Source organism: Limanda limanda, chromosome 7 (assembly GCF_963576545.1).
Source record: "Limanda limanda chromosome 7, fLimLim1.1, whole genome shotgun sequence".
NCBI lineage: Eukaryota > Metazoa > Chordata > Actinopteri > Pleuronectiformes > Pleuronectidae > Limanda > Limanda limanda.
This window is the reverse complement of record NC_083642.1, coordinates 2,319,746-2,345,313: the sequence shown is the minus strand read 5'-3', so window position 1 is coordinate 2,345,313 and position 25,568 is coordinate 2,319,746. Positions and strand designations below refer to the sequence as shown.

The 25,568-nt window shown below is 45.1% G+C and overlaps 1 protein-coding gene across 1 annotated transcript in view; it reads left to right on the top strand.

Moving 5' to 3' along the window:
- The first annotated feature begins 522 nt into the window (after positions 1–522).
- The window catches only part of LOC133005539 (teashirt homolog 2), a 45,931-nt gene continuing 20,885 nt past the window's right edge, over positions 523–25,568 (top strand). The window contains exon 1 of the mRNA XM_061075248.1: positions 523–563. Within this exon, the coding sequence (XP_060931231.1) occupies positions 524–563 (40 nt within the window). The 5' untranslated portion in view covers position 523. The remainder of the gene's footprint in view (positions 564–25,568) is intronic.

Sequence of the window (25,568 nt, the reverse complement as noted above, 5' to 3'; positions counted from 1 at the left end):
AACCGAGACGCTTTCCCACGCGTAAAGACCCCGGAGCCACGGGGGGTCCGGATCCGCCAGGAGAACCAGAACCACTGAGGGACTGAGGGACACACACAGGCGACGAGCAGAGGACACACACACACACACACAGCACTGATGGACACACACCACGGATGGTGAAAGGAGACGAGTCGTCCCCCGAAAGAGGAGGAGGAAGAGGAGGAAGAGGAGGAAGAGGAGGAAGGAGGAGGTGAAAGAATAGAGACCCGATCCAACCTGAGAACCATTCCAACTGGATTTCTGTGGAGAGACTGAACTACTCCGAGAGCTGAGACAGAGACACACACACACACTCACTCTCTCTCTCTCAGACACACACACACTCTCTCTCTCTCTCTCTCTCTCTCTCTCTCTCTCTCTCTCTCTCTCTCTCTCTCTCTCTCTCTCTCCCTCTCTCTCTCTCTCTCTCTCTATGCATGGACTATCGTAGACCGCATTCAGATTTCACCTGGTAGTGAACCTCGCCTCCACAGACAGAGACATGCCGCGGAGGAAGCAGGAGGCGCCCAAGCGGGCTGCGGGTAAGAGAACATGGATTTTATTCTGTTATTCTTTTTGAAATACGCAGTTGTGTAACGTGGTTGTGTGATTGTTATGGTTCTTGTCTATAACGCAAGGTCCCGTCCCGTCCCCCCCTTTCACCCTCCCCTCAAACTTTTATCATGCGGGACCCCTGGATAGATAAGAACCAGAGGGATTTATTTATTTATTTATTTATTTATTTATTTATTTATTTATTTATTTATTTATTTATTTATTTATTTATTTATTTATTTATTTATTTATTTATTTATTTATAACTAGTGTGTGTAAGAATAAGGACTCGTGCATTCTTTGTGCTTTTGTGATTTTTTAAAATAATATTAAACACCCAGCTGGTGTGGGACCCTGTGAAGCCCATGTGAGGGGCTCCAGCAGGGGCCCCGGACCCCCGGTTTGGTGCCCCACTTTGTGTAAGAAAGTCAAAATGTTAAAACAATAGGGAAGGAGGAGGAGGAAGAGGAGGAGGAAGAGGAAGAGGAGGAGGAGGAGGAGGAGGAGGGAGGGAGTTGCAGCATCACAAGGTGCAGTTGAATTCAGTCACGTTAACGATGCAAAGTAAAGACACAGATATTACAGACGTGTACTTTTCCTCCCAACTCGTCACGGAACATTTGTGAATTCATTGATCAGAAAGTTTCATCCCTCGCTCACGTATCTAAAGAATGAAAAGAAAGAAAAAGCAAAAGCAAGTGTGTGTGTCTGTGTGTGTCTGTGTGTGTGATTTGACCTGAAGTGCAGCGAGCGGCTGAAGTATGTGGAGCTGCTGGATCCGTAGCACATGAACTCTGGGTGAACTCCTCATAATCTTATGGACAAATGGAGAATGGGTTACACTCACTCACTCACAGACACACACACACACACACAGACAGACACATGCACTCCGTCCAAGCTGATGCCAGGAAGCAAGGGACACACACACACTTTGAATTGTTGTGCAGCAGGACAATGCGGTTAAAAACCTCCAGTTTGTGCGTTTTGTGCGTCAGATTGTGGATGAATTAATAATCTAACGTTGGAAGAGGCCTTCCCGCAGTTTAGCCCCCAGCGTGTGTCAGCTGTGTGATTGTGTGTCTACTTTGTCTCTTCTTCACAACACAATCTGAATCACAGCCTTTACCCACAATCCCCAAAAACTTCAAGAACCGTTCAAACCACACAAGGTCACGGTATCGACGCTCAGCCTCTCGACCTTTCCTCCGCGGCCTCGGGGTCACGTTCTTATTCCACGTGAATCCAAAACGTTCCCAGTTACACCCGCCCCCCCCCCCCGGTGATGGAGACGCTGGATTAAAGAAGGAGACGGATCGGGGGGGGGGCTCCGGTGTTTGAGGATGCAATTACTTGGTGGTGGTTGTGTTGAGAAGTTATCAGTCTTTATTATGGCTGCGGATGTAGCAACCAGATGGCGATTGTTCTCTGCCAATATAGCGTCTCTTTATACCCCCCCGCTTAAGATACTGAGACCCTTATCTGCCCGGCACACTCTCAGTTTACACACACACACACAGACACACACACACACAGTGTATAGTAAATATTTTTCCCACATTGCAGCCTCCGAAAGCCCCTTTTCTTAAAAACAATGCCCCTCAGTTTTTATTCAGAGAACTTTGGAGCAGATGCCTAAGTGATCCCTTTACACGCTCTCAGCTGCCGCGCCTGTACTCTGGTAAATGTGTCAGCCCTATAGAGAAATAAGCCTTCCAGAAGAGTTTCTTCATTGTTGAGGTAATTGTCTCCTCTCTGACAGGCACATTCATCAGTGGCTTAATGGTCAATCAAAAGTTGGCAGGCAGAGTGTTTTCATTCTTTCCTATCCACTACATTAGGAATACTTAATCAAAATGTCTCCCGGTAATGGCTGTGAAGAGTTCATGACTGACTGATCCGTTGTCTGTGCCGATAGAAAATTAACAGCTCGGCACTGGAGAGATGTGGGCCTGCAGATAAACAAATTGTGCATTAATATTTCATCTTCAAGACCTGGGATGTGCTATCAAGCGGTGGAATATTCCTGGGCTGTGTTGTCATTTTTCTCGCGTTTTTTTCTCCTCCTCCTCCTCTCCTCCTCCTGTATTCTTGAAGGCTCTTTGCAGCTGTAACTCATTTCACTTGATGACTTTACTGGGGTTACAGAGAGTGACGACAAATTGATTACCTGGCAGAGCAAGAATGGAGCGGAGAGAGACGCAGGCTGACAGTCATGTTATAATAATATGTTTAATGATGTGTGGAGGGGGGAACAAGGAGAGAGGAGTATTGAAATAAGAGCATGGAAGATGCAAAGGAATAGGTTTCATTTTTTCCTTTTGTAGCAGGGCTCTTAAAGATGCAGTATCCCTCCTGGTGGAAAATGTTTTTTTCTCGTGATGGTGTTGTTTAAACAAAAACAAAAAAGAGAAGAGAAGAAACCATCCGCAGCTCGAGCATTAATTCAGAGGACATCCAGCATCCAGGGTGCTCGCCTGCTCCTGTGGGAGTTGTATTATTAATAGGCGTATTTGTAAAACGTGAGACCACAGACGCTGGAGTAAAGGCTGCTTCTTTTCTGATTTACTTCCTTTGCATACATAGTTTGTATGGTAATTTAAAAAAAAAATGCCAATTACCCACTGGGCCTGAATAGGAGGATTCTAAACCTTTGCTTCATCACGGGAGACAGAGGACGATCAGGCCGCAGATTCCAGGGAATCTGTTTTTTTTTATTTTATACGTGGTATAAACATAAAGTCCTATAAGTGCCCGGGATGCATTTTTGAGTGAGGGGAGCCATATGTTACTTTTCGGGCCGTGGGAGTAATTTTCCTTTTTTTTTTTTACAATAGCTCTGTGCCTCAACCCGTTAGCCCAATTTGCTGTTAACAAGAAAAATTGGAGAACAGACAAAGGCATTAAGTGTTGCAGTGCCAGATAGTGACTGACAGCAGCTTGTGGGAATTGGCGAGCAGAAAATTCCTCCTAAGTGGTTTGTTCAGAAAACATCCTACGATCAAGGCAGATGTTGTTTATCCCGTTTAGGTAGAGGAGGGAAGTGCGTTTTTTGAATGACAAAAGCTGGGAGGTTTTTTCCCTTTAATACCAGATTACCAGCCTCTTGGATTCCTTCCCTGTGCTCACTGTCCTTTTGTCTGCAGCCTTTGTAACATCACTCTGATTCGATTTGCCCAAATTTTATTTAAACAATTGGTCTGAATCGAGATCCGGGAGAGAAGAGACCACTCCCACTGGACTCACACGTCAATATCTGACCCTGATAACGACGTCATCGTTATAAGAAACATGGTTTTTAACAATTCTGTCAATCACGTGTGATTTACAGCTTTTATTTTGACATCTCTAGCTGTTTCCCTTCATTGTTTGAGTTAAAGCAGGAAGTGAGAATTCCCACCGGGTTCTCAGTTAGGAATTGAAATATTTAAGTTGACCTGAGTTCGACCGATTTATCGTTTTGTTGATGTGATATCGACCAATAGGAGCCTTTTCTCAGACGTATCACGATGTCTGGACACATGAAAACATTTATTCTAAATTATAAACGGTGAAGAAAAGATTTATTTTACACCGAAATGTTTAGTTTCTTATTTCAATTTCTATACATTTGGTCGCCTTTGTGTTTTCATTTTACTGACAGTTCCTTTTTATACAGTTAAACTGTAAAAAAATGTCAAACCCGACTTACAAGGGTTTGAATATAAATCCTTATGGAACCTTTTTCACTGCCAAATATCGGTAAATCTAAAATTGACCATGAGAGGGATATTGTAAAATCAAATTACATATGACAACCTCAGTTGTGAGAGATCATCGTCTCACCTGCGACTCCAGAGAAACAAACACTGCATGAGAACGATGCTTTTATCTTGGTAATCACCTGGTTTCATCTCTATAATCAGTTTAAAGTTGCCATCTTGATACTTGTGTTATAACCTCGTTGTGAAGATTGTGTTCTTCTCACGGCTCAAACAGGACTCGTGCATTTTTTAACAGTAAAAATATGAAAAGCTGCATTTCTCAGTTCCTGCATTTGCCTCAAATCAGGTTTTCAAGCCATATTATCATTAGTGGGCGTTAAATATCTGTTTTTATTCTGTGTTTCTGGATCGATGTCGGCAAAGCAAATGTTTTGTTTTGATCAAATCCAGCCATGAAATCTCCTCTGGCTCACGAATACACCAAAACCATAAACTCCCACTTTGTTGCAATGCTTGCAATTTTCCCCCAACTTGCAGGCGCTCTCCACAGAGATGCCCCTTTAATAACTTTCTGCTCATCAGCTAGTTTTCATGCTGTATTTCCCTAAAAAAAAAAAAGAATAAGGAGGGAGGGTGGGTGATATTAAGTCAGGTGGTTTGTCGTCTCCCTGCAGATGCTCCCGCGTGGCAGGGAGGTGACAGGTGTAGATAGCTAATAGTTTGCGAAGGGCCTTTGTTTGCGTGTGAGCAGACAGGGTGGTGCACTGTCTAGGTGATAAGAACCAACACTCCTGTGCCCTCCAGCGCCGTGATCTCTCTCCTCCGCTCCCTCTCTCTCTCTCCCTCTCTCTCTCTCTCTCCTGTGTGCAGGGAGAAAAGAAACACCGCCTGTTATGATTGGTCTCAAGGCAAAAGTGCCTGTGCAGTGTTGCACCTCTCGACAGCAACTGCTCGTTCACCTTCGCCTTCCCTCCGAGACCTGCGCCAGTTTCCAGGCAAATGACACAATTTGATATGCCGTGGGGGGGTGATTCATGTGGATAATGTTTCCATGTGATCATCGCCTTGCAGGAAAAAAGGAGACGATTTTCTTGTTATGATATTTTTTTTTTTCTTTTTTACTCATTACGTCTGACAATAACTGGAATATTGGGAGAGTTTATTGCGAGCAGGCTAAAACTCATTATTTTCTGCTAGACATCCCAAGTACAAAAGAAATTATGTTATGGTATTTTGTCCAGGTCCCTGCAGATGTAATGATTTACAGAGGGAGAATAGGAAGGAGCCTTTATAGCCCGGGTTGTTCATTTATGTGGATTTAGAGGATAAGAATGCAAGGCAAGCTTACAGTTAATACAGTAGCTCCACGGCCTGCTATTGATTACACGGAGGTGCGATGGTATATTTTCTCTGGTTTATGGTAAAACGCTCGGCCCCTCATGTGCTTTGTGTTATTGTAATGATTCCCAGCGTAGTTTATATCTTTATAATTCATATCATGTGTAGTTTCATCAAGAGCACGTCATCTCTCTTCCCTTTCTTTGCACACTCGAGAAGATTTAAGCGAGGACATCCATCTTGTAGTTGTTGACCTACATGTACAGTCAGTCAGGGAGCGAACCCGTTGGCCAGATGGTCGCCGAGTCTTTAAAAACAATCACCGGAGGATCGGGTTAACCCAACCTGAGATGCTCTGGAACCAGGTTGCCACAGAAAAAAAAAATGAACAAAAGAGAAAAACGCCTGCGCTCTGATTTCAGGCTCTCGTTCACCAACAGCTCGTAAAGAACAGATAGAAGGAAGCAAATCACACGTTGGAGTGAAATCACATCGTATAGCAAACGAGCGCCGGGTAATAAATGAATATGACATTTCCCTTCAATACGTGAGCGCCCGGGAAAAACAGAGAAAACATTAATCTTAAGTTATCCGCGCTGTACCTGATTTGCTTCTTATCAAATCCGTAATGAGCTTCAATTAAGATTTATTATGCAAATTAACCCTCAGCTGCTGCCGACTGCAGGAGCAGGAGCTATGACAATATTGTGCTAATGGTGTGATCTGTAACAATTACAAAAGGTAAACTGCCTCCACGGTGCCTGGGCTGGGAAGTCTGCGAGAGGTCAGGCTGCTGAATCTGCACCCGGGGGGGGGGGCAGCTGGCCACTGGGAGATTTGTTTATCAAGTCGCAGTTTTCAAGTCCTGACTGTAGGAATGATATTAAATTTAAAAAATAAAGGTTTTTACTGATAATAGCAGAAAATATTTGACATCAGGATGATTTCTATACGTACTAAAGAAAAGACTAATTAGAGAAGGTTAGAAGCAGATGTATGTCTCGGAGATTTGTTTATCAAGTCGCAGTTTTCAAGTCCTGACCGTAGGAATGATATTAAATTTAAAAAATAAAGGTTTTTACTGAGAATAGCAGATTTTTTTCCAAAATAAAGCATGAAAAAAGCGTGTTTGAAAACCTACTGTCCATTTCCGTTAGAGCTCAATACGCCACAAACACAAACCTGCCTTTACTAACCCGCCTTCGCTGAGTCGGCGTCCGTCTCCCGGTCACCACGGTTACGGCACACAGCGAGGTCACGACCTGAGGAAGCGCCGCCGGACGCTTCCCTCCGGCTCGGTATGAAGCTGTGAACCTTGCACCTCCTGTAACTTCCCTCAGCGCGATGAGGCTGATGGCGCCCGGACAGCTTTACGGCTGGCGTGCTTTATGAGTCGTCAGGCGGCGCAATTACACAGGAACCTAATTTGATGAAATCAAGTCGATGTTCCAGCGACGCCGTTGACCTTTGCTGACCTGTGATGTCCCGTCTTCTCCATTCGGGTCAGACGCAGGTTTTCACACGTCGGGCGATTCACTCGAGTCTTAAACATGCTTCTGTTATTTGGAAGAAATTGTTGTAAACGTCGTTGGCAAATTAAATCGATCAAAGCTAATTTATGCATTTTCCAAGTTCCATGTATTTTGAGTCACAGCCATAGAGAGAACATGTAAGAGTAATTCAGAGGAGACCACATTAAAGATGGAGGAAAACCTCAAATTATTAAACCACTTCACAATCTTCTCTAGTCTATAATATAACATGAATATATATGTAAAATAAGCCGAGCGGTTTAACAAAACATTACAATTGATTTGACATATTTCTTCAAAGAGCTTCACTTACAAACGATACCATACAATAGTTATAGGTACTTGTAGTATATCATTTTGCTAATTGTCCTGTATTGTTAATTCTTTCACTGCTGTTAACCATCAAACTCTTCTCTCAGTGATTTGAGGGAATATAAATTTCTGCAGCTTTTCCAATTAGCAAAGCTTTCAAACCCTGAATGTCTCATTTGGTCTTTTTGCTTTTTGAGTTTTAATGTCAAACTGAAAATAAAGTAGAGTAGTTGTTGTTGCGCGTCCTCGAAAAACACGTGAGCGTCCGGCCCCTGAACGACTGGTGCCAGTTTACTGTGGGAAAAATGTAGGATTTTTTACTATGGAATTATTTTATTATAATATTAAACCACTTCACACTCTTCTCTAGTCTATAATATTACATGAATATATATGTAAAATAAGCCGAGCGGTTTAACAAAACATTACAATTGATTTGACATATTTCTTCAAACAGCCACATGGAGCTTCCCTTCCAAATGATACCATACAATAGTTATATGGTACTTGCAGTATATCATTTTGCTAATTGTCCTGTATTGTTAATTCTTTCCCTGCTGTTAACCATCAAACTCTTCTCTCAGTGATTTGAGGGAATATAAATTTCTGCAGTTTTTCCAATTAGCGAAGCTTTCAAACCTTGAACGGCTCATTTGGTCTTTTTGCTTTTTGAGTTTTAATGTCAAACTGAAAATAAAGTAGAGTAGTTGTTGTTGTGCGTCCTCGAAAAACACGTGAGCGTTCGGCCCCTGAACGACTGGTGCCAGATTACTGTGGAAATATTTAGGATTTCTTACTATGAAATTATTTTATTATCATATTAAACCACCATGAAAGAAAAGAAAATCCAATAAATTTGAATTAAAATGTATTAAAAACATTTTCTCAATAAATATTTTCGCTCAACATTAACAAATATGGTAAAAATATAATGTAGTCATATATATTTATATATAAAACCCAATATACAGAACTCTTCCTGTCATGTTGTTAAAAAACATACAAGAATAAATAAAAAAAATTATGTTTGAGGGAGAAAATATTTCACATCAGGATGATTTCTATACGTACTAAAGAAAAGACTAATTAGAAAAGGTTAGAAGCAGATGTATGTTTCTGTGTGATGAACAGAATCTCGTCCTCTAATTGCCCAGCGTTTCCTTTAACCCTTTCATCCTGCCGCTGAGCGACCTCGGCGTCCTGATTTGGAGTCGGCTCCTCCTCCTCCGGGCGGCGTCGGTCTGTTTGTGTCGACGCTCTGTGTCTGAGCCGCTCTGTTGAAACAGCTTAATTGATGCTCATTAAGCAGCGGTGACAGCTGAGGTGTCCGTGATGAATGTGGAATAATTGTGTTGTCCTTACAACTTGATTAAGAAGAAGAAGAAGAAGAAGCACACAACATGTCAGCGGTGTGTAGCCCGCGGCCTCGGCCTGTTTGCACCGATCGGCCCTTAGCGCCCGAACACTTCATCTGCTGCAGTCGTGCAAACAAATAACTTTCCAAGAAGTTTCATAAATCCACCAGCGGATTAAAAATAACTCTGGGAGCGTCACACCTCCCAATAAAACTCCATTTAAAAAAAGAAAGAGTGAATTATGTCATGTTGTCTTTGTGTTGATTCAGCCCCAGTCTGGCATTTGCCTGCAATAATAAAGTCAATGGATTTCAGGGCAGATGAAAAATGCGATCGTTGTGTTATTCCAGTTTTAGAAATTAGAGGCGATTGGAATTGGTTCAGAATTGAGTGTCTTTGTAACGAGTGCATGACGAATGCTATAATTTAGAGAAAGAAAAAAAAACGAAGGCCGGGAAACCAAAAATATTATTCTGCGGTGTTTTATTCGCCGATGATATTCCATGAAGATCAACTCATTTCACTAAATACCCCATAAAATCCACTCATAATAATATTATTTTTCTTACGTAGTCACAGGAGCATGGGTTCTCACAGAGGAGATCAGGTCCTCAGAACATCTGGCAGACGCTCAGTCATCCTCACTTCTTTTTTGGGGGATTTTTTGTTTGTTTAGTTTCTCAAATAAAATCTGTATCACTTGCAGATTTAAAGGCCTTCAGAGTAAAAGCGACGCTCCCCTTTTTTTCTACATGTCGGGAGAACATGAAAGACATGGGGGGGGGGGGAAGGGGGGGGGGAGGAGGGAATTTCCCGAAGAGGGTTGGATTTACAACTTTATCCTCACATGATTGATATTACACAGGGAGGTCCTTTTACAGGAAGCGGGCGTGTCTAATTGTGGTCCGACTGTGTCTGACTGGGAGCAAACATGATGCCGAAAAAGCTGTCGGGGGGGGAGTGGGGGGGGACTGCACCCACACGTCATAGAAGTGCTTCGTGGTGATGTCATCTTCACCCAGATTACTTCGTGAAGCCGAGGCCGCGACCGATTGAGCAGAAAGCGATTTTTCGGGTTTTCAGAGACCGGACAGAAACCTCGGGCTTCAGCCTTAGCGGGAAAACGCGTATTCCCTTTTCTTTGTCTTCTCCCGGGCCCAGGCCCCTCCCTCACGTGATGACACCCGTGACCTCACTGACGATAGCTGCTCCATGTCCACACTCGTCTTGAATCTGTCGAGAGCAGATTCATCTCACAGACTCTCGGCGTCCTCCCACGTTTTGCCGGCTCGTCGTATATATCTCGGGGCCCAGACGTTGGAGGGGTTGCTCGCCAGGCCGGCCGTAAGTCATCCCGTCCATCACCGCCCCCCCCCGCTGCTCCGTTTTCAGCTGTTACTTGTAAAGCAGAACAGCACGGGTGAGATTAACTGAGTGACAGGAGGCCTCTAAAAGCAAACTGTAATAGTGCAATATGTTACAGTCATATTTTATGGCCTTTTCGTGCGGGAGGCCAAGTGTGTGTGTCTGTGTGTGTGTGTGTGTGTGTGTGTGTGTGTGTGTGTGTGTGTGTGTGGATCAGCTGCAGAACCTAATGGGCCCTTCACAGCACCGCAGTGATAACAGAAAGTAACGGTGTTGTGTTACCGCAGCTTTTCATTGGCTGATAATAACCGAGCAGGTGAGGACAGGAAGTGCAGCTGAAGACGTTCAGGATATTTTATTCTTATTGTTTTGTTTTCAATACATCCAGTGTTCTTTTTGAAGGATGCACTTTTGTCTCAAAGTGTGTGTGTCTGTCTGTGTGTGTGTGTGTGTGTGTGTGTCTGCCAAGTCACCGAAAAGTCATTGATATAGAACTAACTGTCAAAATAAGTCGTGTTCAATCCCAAACCGTTTAAGTTGTCAAGGACACATTTTGTTTCCTCCCTCCCATATACTGGCAAACATTGAGTCAGCAGTTGTCTGTTGTGTTTCCAGCGCTGGTGTCTCGTGCTCCCACACCCCCCCCCCCCCCCCCCCAGGCCATTCTCAAGTTGTAGAGCGTGGTCATTTTCTCTGTGTCAGTGGGAGGTCAGTGTTGTGGCAGTCAGCTCAGCTCTTCAGTGAAACAGAGTCTATCGGGAACCCTGGAGACATTTTGTCCGACGTGCTCCGTCTTCCTCGCTGATCTCAAGTCCGCTGGAAGAAAAGCTTTAAACATTTGTCGGATTACTTTCAGATCTCAGGACTTTTTATTCAGAGACACCGAGGCCTGTCGGGTTTAAGCTGCTCCGCGTGAACATGACGTAGAGGAACCCTGATGAAATCTGCGTTTCCTTTCCCTTCCTCGTTGTGTGGTCATTCGTCCTTCTCCTTAAAAAGCAGCTCCACCTACATTCAGCTCCTCTTCAGTCTGGATATCCACCTTTCCCTCCGCTGTGTGAGTGACTGACACGTCCTCTGTGAGCTGTGTGTCCCTGGGAGCCGTCGCCGGGGGGGCCCTCTCATCCCTAGAATCTAACAGAGGTCACGCACGGATCATTGCTTTTACCAAAAGGCCGTGACTTTACCCGAGGGTGAACCCGGTCAGGACGGTGGTGCGGCGGCCGGTCGGTGACGGATCTGGAAATAACACGAGTGTAATCTGCCGAGTCATCACTTTATCAGAGCGTCTGGTTGTTTTCACTCGTGTGTAGAAGCCGGTGACAGGCAGAGATGAGATTGGAGGGATTGGCAGTAGTTGAATTATACGAGATTTATCGGAAATCGTGGAAACAAACGGAAACATCTCAGTTGTTCTGGGTCGGATCGGAAGCTGCTCTGTTTACTCTCAGCTTCACAGGTCGAGCTGGGAACTGTGGGAACGTGATATTTACATAGATATATTTTTATTACACTTTACAGTAAGATCATGTGCCTGAAAATGAAAGTTTTAATTAACATTTTTCACGAGAAGCTTTCAAAGAAGCTAAACATGTATTTGTGCCGAGTTAAAAAGGAACGATTTGTTACGTGACTCATAATAGACACATAATAGTGCAATGTTATTTAGAGGCGACATCTGTGTCATTGTGATAATGACACACGTCAGACGATTAAAGCCGAAAATTAAATATGTTTATGTAAATTTAGATTATGATGCATGTTTCCAGCTCTTAGTCAGATCTGTAGCTGCTGAGCTGCTGTTCACTCGCTCCGTTTTCTCTCCCGTTGTTCGATTCGTGCACAACTGAAAGACAAAAGACAAAAGCGCCAGATGTTTACATGATTGTGAAGGAACTACATTTCCCATAAACCACTGGGAATGATCCCTTTCCACTGACTTCCAGCTGTTTCTTCCTGAAATTAACCTTGTTGTCAATTTGGTTTAGTTTGTATATAGTGTTTCTTTTAGTGTGTGGTGTAATAAGCGATTATGGTATATGTCCCATCGTAGCGGACGTGATTTCTGCAGGTTGTGGTTAATATCTCCATGGTAACGGCGAACCCTACCAATCCGAGATGTTGCTTTTCATGTAAGGATTGTGGGTAGAGTAGTTCTTCTCTTTGACATCAAGGATAAAACATATTCATACAAACTTGTGGCTTCTACAGGGGAAAATAAAATCATTATACTTTCTCGTAGACCGTGGTGTGTTTACCTGGGATGGGTAAATTATTACGGCTGATAATTAGGATTATTACTTCTGGATCTACACTGAGTTGAGCTCTATTGCACGGACAGAATTGAAAAGCTGCAGCTCAGCCTTTGATTGTCCAGCGATTATCAAGATTAATACATTTTAAGTGCCCAGAAGTTATTTCCTTTATTGTCCGCTAGCATTTCTCTGGAGGTCGACAGCTTTCTCGCTAATTAGCTGCAACGTGCGCGGCTGGAAAGTGACATCAGCGAAATACTTTGAGTCCAAAGACTTAATGATTGAAGGAACTATAAACGTGCAGACGCTGGTTCACTTGCACATTAACCCGAACAGCCAGTGGTCTTATTTTGAAGTTGGCCTGTTAACTATTAAAATCTAAAATCTAACGACTCCTATTCTGCCCTTTGTTTTTACGAGGGCAGAACTAGGAGGTAGTAGGTAGACGGACTTGTTCGGGTTTTAAGGGGGTCACCTCACAGTGGATCGCTCCGGCTCAAACCCTAAACACCAGATTATTCCTCCTCTCGCTGCAGGTCTCTAACAAACAGCCTAATGGGCCGGCTGACCTTGCACGCCACAGCCTCATTAAACCGAGCGCCCGGCGACCTCGGCGCTGTAAAACAGTTATATCAGTTATCACAATGCACTGCCAGTGTCGTAAGAAGCACTTCCTCTCGTGGAATGTGGTTTGTGCCTTTTCCCTTTGAGTGCCACGGGTCCGTTTAGCACCTTGAACAGCTTCTCTTTGAAGGCTGCGATAATCCCCCGACCAGGAATTCCTCACTCCCTCGGTGAGTGAGTTGTTGATGTGGTGGATCCGTTGCAGCCGGCTTTTTGTATGTCTGGCCTGGCACGTTGTCGTCACATGCCACAGCGACGCACACAGCACCTCCCGAGCAGAGCGTGATAACAGGATTCATCCCTTCATCCGGAGACCTGTGATGGAGGAGATGTGAGCAGCGGCGTGATTTACTTCCTGTGTTCTGTTCTGGTTTATTAAGATTAAGATTAAGATTCATTTATTTGTCCCAAACACATGCAAAGACATGCACAAGCACACTCATGCAATTGTGGGGAAATGTAATCTCTTTTGGATCCTTTCAGATTGTCTCTAGAACCTGATGCCAAATGGACACTTTTCACATCTTTAATTTGCTCTAGACATCTTTATCAATCAATCAATCAAATTTTATTTGTATAGCCCATATTCACAAATCACAGTTTGTCTCATAGGGCTTTAACATGGTGAGACATCCTCTGTCCTTAACCCTCAGCAAGAGCCAGGACAAACTACTAAAAACCCTTTTAACAGGTGAACACACGTAGAAGCCTCAGAGAGAGAGAGAGAGAGAGAGAGAGAGAGAGAGAGACACATGTGAGGATCCATCTCCCAGGACAGACAGAAGTGCAATAGATGTCAAGTGTAGGAAAACATCATCGGGATTAAAGTTTTTAGCAGCATCTATGAGGGTAAACATTTTGAAGGATAACTTCAATACTCTATGTCAAGCAGTCCTGCTGCAATATTAGACATTTTTATTTGTTTGCATGTGCCATTCTTTGTGTGTTTGTGTGTGCGTGTGTGTGTCCGTCATGTGGCGTGGCGGTCCTCTCGCGCCCTGGCAGCGACCCAGCTGAGAAGTTCCGGTTCTGTCCAGACGAATCCTTCAGGGACCTCATCAGCCCCTGAATTTCCTTCCCCTCACGCCTGAGGGCATCCATATTCATTTCCTCCTCTGATTTGGGGAAAATGATGAAAGGCTGGCTTTTTTCCAATCTCCTATTTCCTGCCAAGGTTGCCTGCATTTCCATGCAATGTAAATCTGCAAAGACCTGCAGATACGCTCCCACTTGGACTTGACCAGCTCCGTGTTATCAGAATCACAACGTGTCACAATAGCCAGTGAGACAGAGGAGCCTGTGTTGATCAGGAGTGTGTGTGTGTGTAGATAAGTGCACTACACTTAAAACTGACTCATTGTTAGAGGACTTAAGTTTGGTATTGTGCGTATTGACTCGGTGCAGAATGCCTCCTCTGTCTCTGCACAGACGTCTGCTTCTCATAAGAGGAATATCTCATGTCAGGTTATGAAGGCGTGATGATATCATGGAGGTAACTGCATTGGTTTTGAAATAAACCTGTGATTAAACTGGTGGGCGGGTATTTACTCTTATACCGGAGACGGGAAATGAATGTTAATGAAAATAACAGTCACATACAGTAATAACCCCGGCTCTGTAATTATTGGCATGCTTTGATGATGCCGTATATATATACCCGACGCACACATGCGCCTGTTTAACTGAACCTCAGGTAGGCTGCTGCCCTCGGCTCTGCACGCCGGCGCTCAGGGCGGGGCCACCCGGCGAGGGAGCCGGCTCGCAGTTGCCGCGACAACCCTAAACACACATGTACACAAAGGGAAGGCCCCACTGTGAGAGAGGATCATCTCCACCTCTGGCTGGGTAGAGCCTGGTGTCGCTGGAATGCACTCCTGCCCCACAGGCGTACACTTCCCACACTGATCATTACTGATGACGCACACCGAGGACGGAGGGTTTATATTTTAGGTAACACACCTACAACACCTCTCCGTCGCACACTGGTGAAAGACACACAATAGGAAGTGAGAGTCTAATATTTCTAATATGAGAGATCACGGGCGACAAACCTCAGATTTGTGCCAAACATGGGAATTAATGAAATAATGTAAAATAATGAGTAGAAAAACACTGATAGATTAAAGCTGCGTGGATGATGTTCCGTCTGTTCCTCACTCCTCAGCTGAAGGTTGAAACCATGAACACTGTGATGATCCGGGCGACTGCAGATCACACACTCGCTCTCTGGTGACAGCTCCCTGACAAAGGGCTTTTGATAGTATTATTTTACACCAGTGGATTTATGGAGCTCAGAAGTTGGTCTTCATTGTTGGGCTCCGGATCTGGGCCACATGTGATAACAGTGTTATCCCTCCGTACAGTAAGCGTGTTGATACTCATGCAACTGTCTGTCATCCGAGGGCTGCAAGACGCTAAAGAGCTGGAGAGGCCGTGGGCGTCTGAGAGGCCTTCTTCTCTGGATCAGCTGGTGAAGTGAGCTGCACACACAGAGAGAGAGAGAGGGAGAGAGAGAGAGAGAGAGTGGGCACGTCGCTCTCCGGCTCCAACGCTGACCGGGCGGCGCAGAGTCGTTTGTTGACAGCAGCCTGTGTCTCTCACCGCGAGGGCAGGTCACATTCTGCCGGGGCCGGGGCGTCACCCGTGTGTTTATATAAAGCAACATCCCCTCTGAAAATGAATATAACTCATGTAACAGCAGAGGCTGAGATTTGAATAACAAACAGTGGAGAGCAGACCTCCACCTAAAGGCCCGACAGGCTCCTTTAAATCCAATCAAGCTGCTCCACATCTCACACACTCGTAAATATCGGTCCCCAAAACGGGCCTGATTCATTTCATCAAGATCCGGGTTGAAAAATGCCTTATTTCCCAATTTTAAAGAAAGAGAAATTCAAAAAATGTATATTGTGAAACTCCGTCTGGTTGCTTTTTTGTGTAATCGTGCTGAGAAAGCAAACAAACCGGGGGTGAGCACATAACCTCCTGAAGCGCCGGGCATCCCGACACCACACCACGCCGGTTGTGTCACAACCAGGAAGTCGACCCCTGACTTTTATTTTGAAATATATTAAACGTGAACCTGGGGCCGAACAGGGTCGAGTTGCGTTGAGCTCATCTGTGGAGAAGCTTCGGTGTCGGGCACATCTGGAGAGTCCAGGTTTGAGAGAGGGTGAGGAGAAGTCCAGCACTGCTGAGGGACACAACCCGGCTAATTGTAAACAGCTGCAGGTGATATCACCCCTCAGACTACAGAGGGGGGGGGGGGTCAGGAGTCCCACAGAGGAGCTGAGGATTTACTGTAACACTAGAATCCAGTCCGACCCACTGAGGGAAATATTAAATGTCTGTTTGGACAATAAATGAGAGCAATTTACTCGCTCCTCAAGTGATAAATGATTTTTTCATGCATTTGCACTTCGACAATCGTACAGGAAAAGTCCAGAAGAATCAAAAGAGCAAATTCCATAAAGTTTTTTGCACAACTACAAACATCTAACATTGTTTTAAGCAGTTAAGAGTGAGACTGACACTCGTTCTGATCCTGTACCATCATGTACTTTATAGTTTTTAGTTCATTAACGTGACAAATTGTAGGTTTTTTTTCCTCTAATTTCATTTCGAAACTGAAAAATGTTTGTCTGGGTTTGTCAGCGCTGAATCACGCTTGGTCGTTAAGGTCGGATTCCAAAGGAGCTAAAAGTTAATCGTTGCTTATTTCTCAAGACAAACAGTTAACTCACTGTTTATTCAGTGGAAGAGAAATCCTGGGGATTTTTTTTTTTCTTGCACAAACTGTGAATCAGGGAAGTTTTTTTGGAAAGTAAATAAGACTGAATATCTTTTGTTCTTCCTTCACCACAGTAGACAGGAAGTTCACTGACTCATATATAATCAAATTTCAATTTTTTTTAAAAAACACAATGTATTTATATATTGTTTTTACTGGTCAAATTATCAATTTTCCAGATTCATAATAATTATTCTTATAAACAGCCGGTAAAGACTTACAAACTAGATAAATAATTGTTGGAATATAAATCAAAGTTAATTTTGCGCTGTATTTAAAATATCTAAAATGTTTCTAATGGAATAAACCACCACAGAATAATTGATCAATATATCATCGTAAATTGACTCACTCAAAATTGATTAACAATTTCAGTCAAGATTTGACTTATTCCACTTTATAAAATTGTGACAATTGTGCTACTTTTTAATTGTGTATAAGCATTCCCGGTTGTTTTTGTACATGTTAATTTTAGAATTTGCTTTTCCCTGGACTTTTTAAGAACAAATTAAATAACCAAGAAGAACCAGTGATGGGAATAATCCTCCTGCAGCTCAGTCTGGTTTGTGTAAATCTGCTCGGTTGGTTTTTGCGGTGACTTGTCCGGTAGATTTTCAGATTGTGTTCGTGCTCCTGCTCGTCCTGCAGCCGCTCAGCCTCCAGCGCTGCCATGTTCCGGTGAGACTGGGCACCATCTTGTGTCCTGAGCGGCAGCGGCAGCGGCACAACCAGCTGCCTGTAGTCAGGGGAGGAGGGAGAGAGAGAGAGAGGGAGAGAGAGAGAGAGGAGCTGCTCCGGCCTATCTCAGATTTGGGCCTGTGAGTTATTGACCCTCTTTGATAAACCCCTCGGAATGACGCCGGCATAATTCACCCTAAAAGTTTGCACTGTCACCGGGATGAGCTAACTGTCCTCGCCGAATATATGGGTGCAATTTTCCAAATAGGTTTATAGCAATTCTGGGGGAGAGGAGGGCGAGATAGTGATATTACCGACTTTATCACTGCAGCTGAGCAGCGTGGAGCCTCTGCTCGGTATCTCTCTCTCTCTCTCTTCCTCCACCGCCGGGCGATCACACACACCACACAGACACTGCAGGTGAAGAGGAAGGAGTCCTAATGGAGGACAGGGAAATGATCTGTCATTATTACAGTAACGCTGTATTATCCACTCGTATCATAATCGTGTGTGTTTCCTCCCTCTCTCTCTCTCTCTCTCTCTCTCTCTCTTCTGTCGCATCTCAGGGTTTGTCTCTTTGTTTGTCCTCCTGCAGATATGTGATTTCATTTCAACATGTCTCACTTCACTGTTTCTCCTTCTGTAATAATAATACAACCCGTGGTCCCATGTGTAATTTAGGGTCATAATCCCAATAATCTGTCGATTTTAACTTTTTCCAGTCAAATTTTTGGACAATTCTCTTCCAAGTGTAGCCGAGCGAGTGAGTTTTGAATGGCGTTGTGATCTGATAACAGGAGACGTGTTAAGCAAGAGTCCCAGTGGTGACTCATCCTGTCTGGGGGCCGCGCCTCTCGTCCCATCAAACTTTTCTCTCTCTGTGTATATTTTTTTTATATCAGTTGAATCATCGTTGAACCTTTTTTTTGTCTTTTTTTTTCCCTTCGGGAATCTGAAGCCATCACAATCTAATCTACACACCAGTTCAGTGCATCATCCTATAAATTGATTCTGACCCAGTCCTGGAACAAAAGGATCACTGTTGCATGGCCACTCCCTCTTTGGCTCTCGCTGAATACTCCCTTTAATCCTGTGATGGGTGGTAGCCGGGCGGCAGGGATACAACAACCAGGAAAGAAAAAAGGAAAGTGCCTTATTTAGCGTGGTAAAGGTGGGGGGGGGGGCCAGGGTGAGGACGGGTTTGTGAGACTGGCACCGATCAATCACCCGGTGAGGGGAAGCTAATGAAGCAGGCTGTGGTTTATTAAAGGGTTAGCAGAGAAAAAGATTACTGCCGGGGTCTCGGCTTCCCAGAGGCCCCGGCAAGGAGGAGACATGCGCCTCTAATGGGTCGGGGGGGTGGTGGGGGGGGCAGCCGTAAAGCAATCAAGGTGTTTACTCTAAGCTGGCTCCCATTATGTGAACTGGGTGTGAACACGTGGGGTTTATAAAAAGGAGGAAAAGGATCCGCTGCAGCTTCGGGGTCCAGACGGATCTCCTCCAGACGACATGAGTACAACTAGGGTTCATAATAATAATAAGACCGCGGTGGATTTAGCTTTTTTTTGCAAAACGCTTTCCTGATTTGAGGTAAAATGTGAATCGGGTGAAGTCTGTAAAAACACGTGTGCTTCAGAATGAAACCGAAGGCACTCTCTCTCTTTCTCTCTCTCTCTCTCAGATAGTTTGAGAGACAAATGAGGAGCAGGGGAGTGAAACATGCAAAGCAGATGTTTTTCTCACCTTTTGTTTTAATGGCAGCGAGACATTACCGATGCCATTACCGGGACCTTTTTACCTTTTTACGGCTTCTTTTAATCCCCCCGCCCCCCCCCCCCGGAGGAGAGTAGCCTCTTTACTTTCACAACCACAACAATTTGAACCCATTTCCAACTCACTTCCCTAATCTGCCACGGGGTTTCACACGGCTTCCTCCGTGATTACCCTGCTCTGAAATCAAAAAGGTAAAGAGGCATTATGATCCTCCTCTTAGGTGAACATGTGCTGTACAGAAAAGAATTGTGCATTATTTCATTTTAATTTAAAATCGTCACTCTCAATCCAAAGTATGTGCATATACGTACTGTTCAAGATTTGAAGCTGTGTTGTCTGTGTATATACTGAATGTCCCCGTTACTAAAGATGAAAATATATATTGTTGACCTATATATGGAAGATACAATAATTTTACTGGCTACGCAGAAATGTTATGTGATGGCTATAAAAGTGTTGTTGTATCTATTTCTTATAAATAATGTATATTTTGAAATACTGTAATATTTTCACAGATTGTCGAGTTCTTGACAATGTGAAATGGTCAAGCAGAATGAGGTTTGAATGAGGTTTTTAGGGTTGAATTAGAAAAACAAATAAGTTGCTCATTGAGAGAAAAGTTTGGACCAATTTTCTCATTCTTCAAATCCTCCACTAAAACCGACCAAAAGGTGTCAGAGGGAAAACTCTTCCGGAGCCTGAACAAAGTAGTCACTCTCAATCCAAAGTAAATGAAGTTCAATAAGCAGGACCCGGCCGACATTTTCAATAGAGAAAATACTCTCGGCGTACGACATTCCACTGACGCTCGCTACTCTACGTCTATTCTATTTCTTTCAGGACATTTCTCTGGGCTGACGATGCACGAATCAAAAGTTGTCCACCGTTGCAGCTTGTTCTTAGCGCTACATGCTGTACAGTACCAATAACTACCATTTATAGGATTTTAAAACTGGAACGATGGAGATAGTAATGTTTGGTTTGAAAAGAAACAGTACCCCAAGGTTCTGCAGTTGCATCTGGGGACTTCAAAATGTACATTTGTTGTTTTTTGTCTTTGACTCATAAGCATCTTTTGTAACAAACAGGGAAAAAATAGAGCATTTCTTGTTCTTTTCCTCGGCCGCGACTTATTGTGCTTATCTCAATCTTTGATAATGAGATCCCCAAAAAAACTGGTTTCTCGTTCCCATGAGCAGATTTCACGTGCGCCGTCTGCTCGCCGCATCAGACTCGACCTGTAAAAGCTCAGAGGAGCCGTTACCGGGGGTCCGCCGAGGGGCTCAGAACCAGGAGGAGGAGATGAACTCCACGGCTCCGTCCCACAGTCCAGCCGACAGTATATCAGCGGCATCGCAGCCGCATGGGCGTGTGTGTGAACGCTCCACTCATAAATATCTCTCCCCACCCCCCCCCTCCTCCCTCCCTCACCTCGCCGCCACCGCCGCCGCCCACACACCCCCCCCACGCCACCCTAAAGGGGCCTCTCTGATGGTGATGGCGAAAGGATGTCGCTGTCTGGGTGATTGAGTGCTGCTGGTCCCGGCCCTGGGCACATCCCTGCCCCCCCGGCCCGAGTGGGAGGCCCACCGCCGAGCGCCGGCCTGGAGGGAGGAGCCTGCGGGCGAGCAGCCGCTCAGCAGCAGGAAGTGACTCTGAGCAGCAGCAGCCGCTCAGCAGAGTGTACAGTAGACAAGCACTGAATTAGCTTTTTGTTTTAACACATTTCTATCTGTGTGTGCGCCGGACTTCTCTGAACTTGAACCCCGGCTCTCGGAGTCATTGTCATTTCCTCTCACTCAGAAATCTGAAATAATCAAGGCTGGGTAATTAGCCTCACGTGCTGCATTGTAATTGGGGGCAGACGGAGGTTGCCCACTCTATATATTTTTTTATATTCCCGTTTGATAATTGCAGACTTTACCGTGCCCTCCGTTTTAATTTCTCTGATCCTCCTCAGCTCGCTGCCGTAGAAGCTGCTGCTGTTATTTCTAATTCTCTAATTCGTGGCTCTTTTCATCATCGCTCATCAGGAGCTCCGGTGGTTTTTTAAAGCAGAGAGGCGAGAGTTCACTTTTGGAAAAGCCACTGTCTATTCCCTTTTTGGGTTTCAGCGCCGTCAGCCTTCCCACTGCCTCTGGGCCATGAGAGGCCTGACACTGTCCAGGTCCGCCCTACTTGGCAAGAGGGAGAGCTCCAGAGAAAGGCAGAGTTTATTTCCTGTTCTTGTGAATCATATATCAGTACAATTCCCCTCTGTGCTGTTTGGCAGCGGCGGAATGACGGGTGTCATTTATCATACGGACTGAAAGAGGCTGTGGGAAAAGGGATTTGGATTCTTCTGGAAGTGTGTGGACTCTCCTTAGCGGTGAATCATTAAACGGAGGAGTTTTTCAGCTGGGACATGAGTAACTCCTCGCTCGCTGGTACTTTGTTCCCCAATTTCCCTGCGTTGGCTCGATCATTAAAAGACTCAAAAAATAAGATTTACTCGTTTTATATGAATCGTGAAGGGAAATGCTCTTTAACTTGTAATTTGGGGGATTTGGTCCTGCTGAATCCATTAAGTCGCGGCTCAGTCTCCGGGTTTGGAGCCGGCTCCCTCGGTCATGCTTTGCAAGAATTAGATTTAAGCTAATTTGAATCTACAAATTTGATTAGCATTGCATTTGTCAGCTTCTTGTTGTCCTGCTAAGTGATGACATTCTCATCCTCCTCTTGTTCCGCTCTCGGCTCCAGTGACGGCTGTTGGAAGATTTGTGCTTTATCAACATTTTGTGCCTCCTTTTTTTGGGGATTTTTATTTTTTTATTTTCCACTTCCACTCGTCAGGGACGTTTTTTATACCGTTTCTTCACATTGTGAGCCGGGTGATCAAAGAGGACGAGCGGTGATGGGCTGTCACCGGCTGTTTCGGTTCCACCGGCAGGAATCAACGTGTCGAGCTTTAACTTATCCACAGAAAAACACACGGCTAACCCCCGCTGCTCTAATTGAGTGTAACTCCCAGAAACCTGTGAACACACATGCAAAACTGAGGGGATCATAAATCAGACAGACGCTGCCGCCCGCCTCCCACTGCCCCCCCCCCCCCCCTAGAGGAACTACTGGTTTCCATGAGCTGGCTGGAAACCAAACGCTCTCTTTATATATTTTTTTCCGTACCCGTCGTACCCATCTTTGTTTTTATTGAAAGTTTATTGAAAGCGTGTTCCAGCTGTCAGCGACTGTTAGCTGTCTCTCATGGAGCAGATCACAAAGTTAAATGTGCTGTCAGCAAGTCCTCGGCTGGAAATAGACGTGTTGAGGTTAGCCTCCCCCGCCCCCCCCCTGCCCAGGACAACGTACATTCATCAAACAAGGCGAGCGTAAAGGTGTAACGAGGCTCGTTCTCGGGTTTCAAGGTGTGATCCGGAGCCGCCTCCTCTCTCGGTCTTTTATCTGAAACACTGAAACTATCCACACAAGCAGATGCTGATATTGTTTTAGTGATATTCAGCTTTTCAGTCTGCAGCAGTTTTCTGCTTCTCTCTCTGTTTCCTGAAACTTCCTCCTTGATGCGTGACCTCCTCCCCGAGGCCCTGGGTCCCCGGGCCGCTCTCTTTGACATGTCCGCCTGCCACCCGCCTCCTGAAGAACACTGTGGATGCCCCTGAGGTAAATGAAAACATTTGGTTCTTGCCAGACCTGTTCACGTCTCGGCCGGGCCACATGAGCTGGCAGGTGACACGTGTACCGAGGAGAATCGGAGACCGCGGCGGTGGCCTACTTCTTTTCTTTCCACACAGGCCACGCAGGCCACAACCCAGAAACACAGAGGAGTGTGTTCCCCGGCTCAGAATCCCCCCCCCCACACCCCCCATCCCGGTGCACCTGACAAAGAGCGACCTGCATCCAGGTGAAACTCAGGCTGCAGCTTCGCCTTTTTTTTAGTGTCCCGGGATCCATTTCATCCAACGGCAGGATGCGATCGTGGTGTTTCCCGTGCTGTTGCCTTTTTGGGGGAGGGGGAGCGGGGGGGGGGGGGGTGGCACTCACCTCCAACGGCACCGGGAAACCAAAGAAGAATAAAATCAGTATTTTATCAACGGTTATTTAGCTCCTTTACAGCCACATTTCTTTGGGGTCAGCCCTATGTTCCCACATTTCTAAGGATTTCTTTTCACTGACAATTTTGAAAATTAGGCCCTAAGTTCCCACAGACCTATGTTCCCAGATTTATTTTGAAAAATTAGTCCTGATGTTCCCACAGCCCTATGTTCCCACATTTCTAGATTTTTCTGAAAATTAGGGTTAGGGTTAGGGTTAGCGGTGTTGAGCTCAAGAGAGTTTGGAAGCTAGCTAGCTCCTTCAAATCGCCAGCTACGGAATTAAGAACCCTTAACTACCAGGCAGGGGTAGAAATGTGGGAACTGTAGGAACATAGGGCCTAATTTTGTAATAAATATTGGAAATCTGGGAACATAGAGCTGTGGGAACATAGACACGCTCCCCATTTCTTTCCTCTTCCCTCTTTGTGACCTTGCATTGTGCCGCAGCGATCCAAGACCCGAACTCCGTCCTCCTCAATCCGTCCTAAAACCAAACACGGTCACACGTCGACCTCAAACGTCCGGAGTTAGGCCCGAAACATTACGAGCCGGTAGCGAGGATGCTAGCAGCAGGGGGGGGGGTCGTCCTGGCCGGAGGAGCAGCCGCAGCTCTCCTGCTGTTCCAGCTGCTCCAGGAGGACGGGAGCTGACCCGATCTCGGCTGTCGGAGAGAGAGGACACACTCCTTCTGGCAAAAGTAAATAAAAAACGTGCAATTAATTCAACTGGAGCAGTCGGACCCCCCCCCCCCCCCCCAAGCAGAATCAACCTATAGAGGAAAAGAGCAGAAACCATTAGAGCTGATTTATCGGTTTGCCAACAGGAATCTGCCGATATGAGACTTTCACAGACGAATCAGTATCAGCTTTTGTTTTTTAGCCGATATAAAAACTGTACATTTATCTTTAACCTTCACATAAAAATATATATATATTCTATATTATCTTGGTTGTATTGGTGTTATATCGTTTTATTTATACTTGGCTCCAGTTCTCGTTACCATTGAGTTCCTGTGTGTTTTGGACGAATCTTCTGGGTCAGTCGTTCTTCTCTTAACTTCATGAAAACCCTTTGTTAGTGAATCTCAGGGTCGGTGCGTCGCCGTCTCATATCAACATCCGCAAATTACCAGACTCTTCACATTCAGCTCTCATGGGGAAGGATGATTGCAATTAAAAGCACGGGGCAAATGTTAATTAAGTTAACTACTTGAAACTGGAAACAGCAACTGTTTTTAAATGTTTTTTTACTTTTAAACTTCGCTCTTCTTTCTCTCTTCCATTTATTTCCGCAGCCTGGTGCAAATTACAGTAATAATGATTTCAGAGATGCAATCAGAGTTTTTTTTTTTAAAGCGCTGAAATGTTTCGTAACGTTCACGAAGGATTAAAAACACTGGATATTTTTTAAATAAAGACGAATCTGCTGCATTCACACGTCGGGTTTGTCTCTCACGTGAAGCTGAGGACGAGCCGGGATGTTCTTCTTCTTCTCTGACTGAAGCGTGGCTGAGGAGAACGCTGCAGTTCACAGGGTTATTAAATCAGAGGGAATAACAGGCCGACTTCTGGCCATTCTGGTGATTGATGAGCCGAGCTTTATTTGCTGAGGCAGTGTGTTTGTTCCTGTGTAATTGTCGAGCAGATGGCTAAGCTAACTGTTCTTAAATGCCTTCGGACCTGCAGGGGTCCCGGGTCCTGGCATTTTCCCTCCTAATGACATTTTGCAAACATCTCAAGCTCTTTTATTTTGTTTTGAAGTCTAACGTTCAGGATCCGAACGGCTCCGTGAGGCACTTAGTTCAAATCATTTCCTTCCCTGTACGACTCTGTTTTTAATTTGCTCAAAGTAGGTGTTCTGAAGTCGCTCTGTTGGTAAACTCTGCAGAAATGAGCCCACTTGAATTTGAAGGGAGATGAGAGAGGGAGAGGGGGGGGTGGGGGGGGGGGGCAGTACCTGCGAGGAGTCAGATTGGAGGAGAAAATGGATCTAGGTGGCGGCGCGAGTCATCAATCACAGCCCCTCAAGGGGAGCTGCAGCTAAAGCTGCTCTGAAGTGCTATCTGTCAGCTGCTCCAGCTCCAGCCCGGGGACCAGGGGGGGGGGGGGGGGCCGTATCGCCACCCATCAGCTCAGACTCACACACACAACTGCCATGTAAACACGTGCAGGTGCT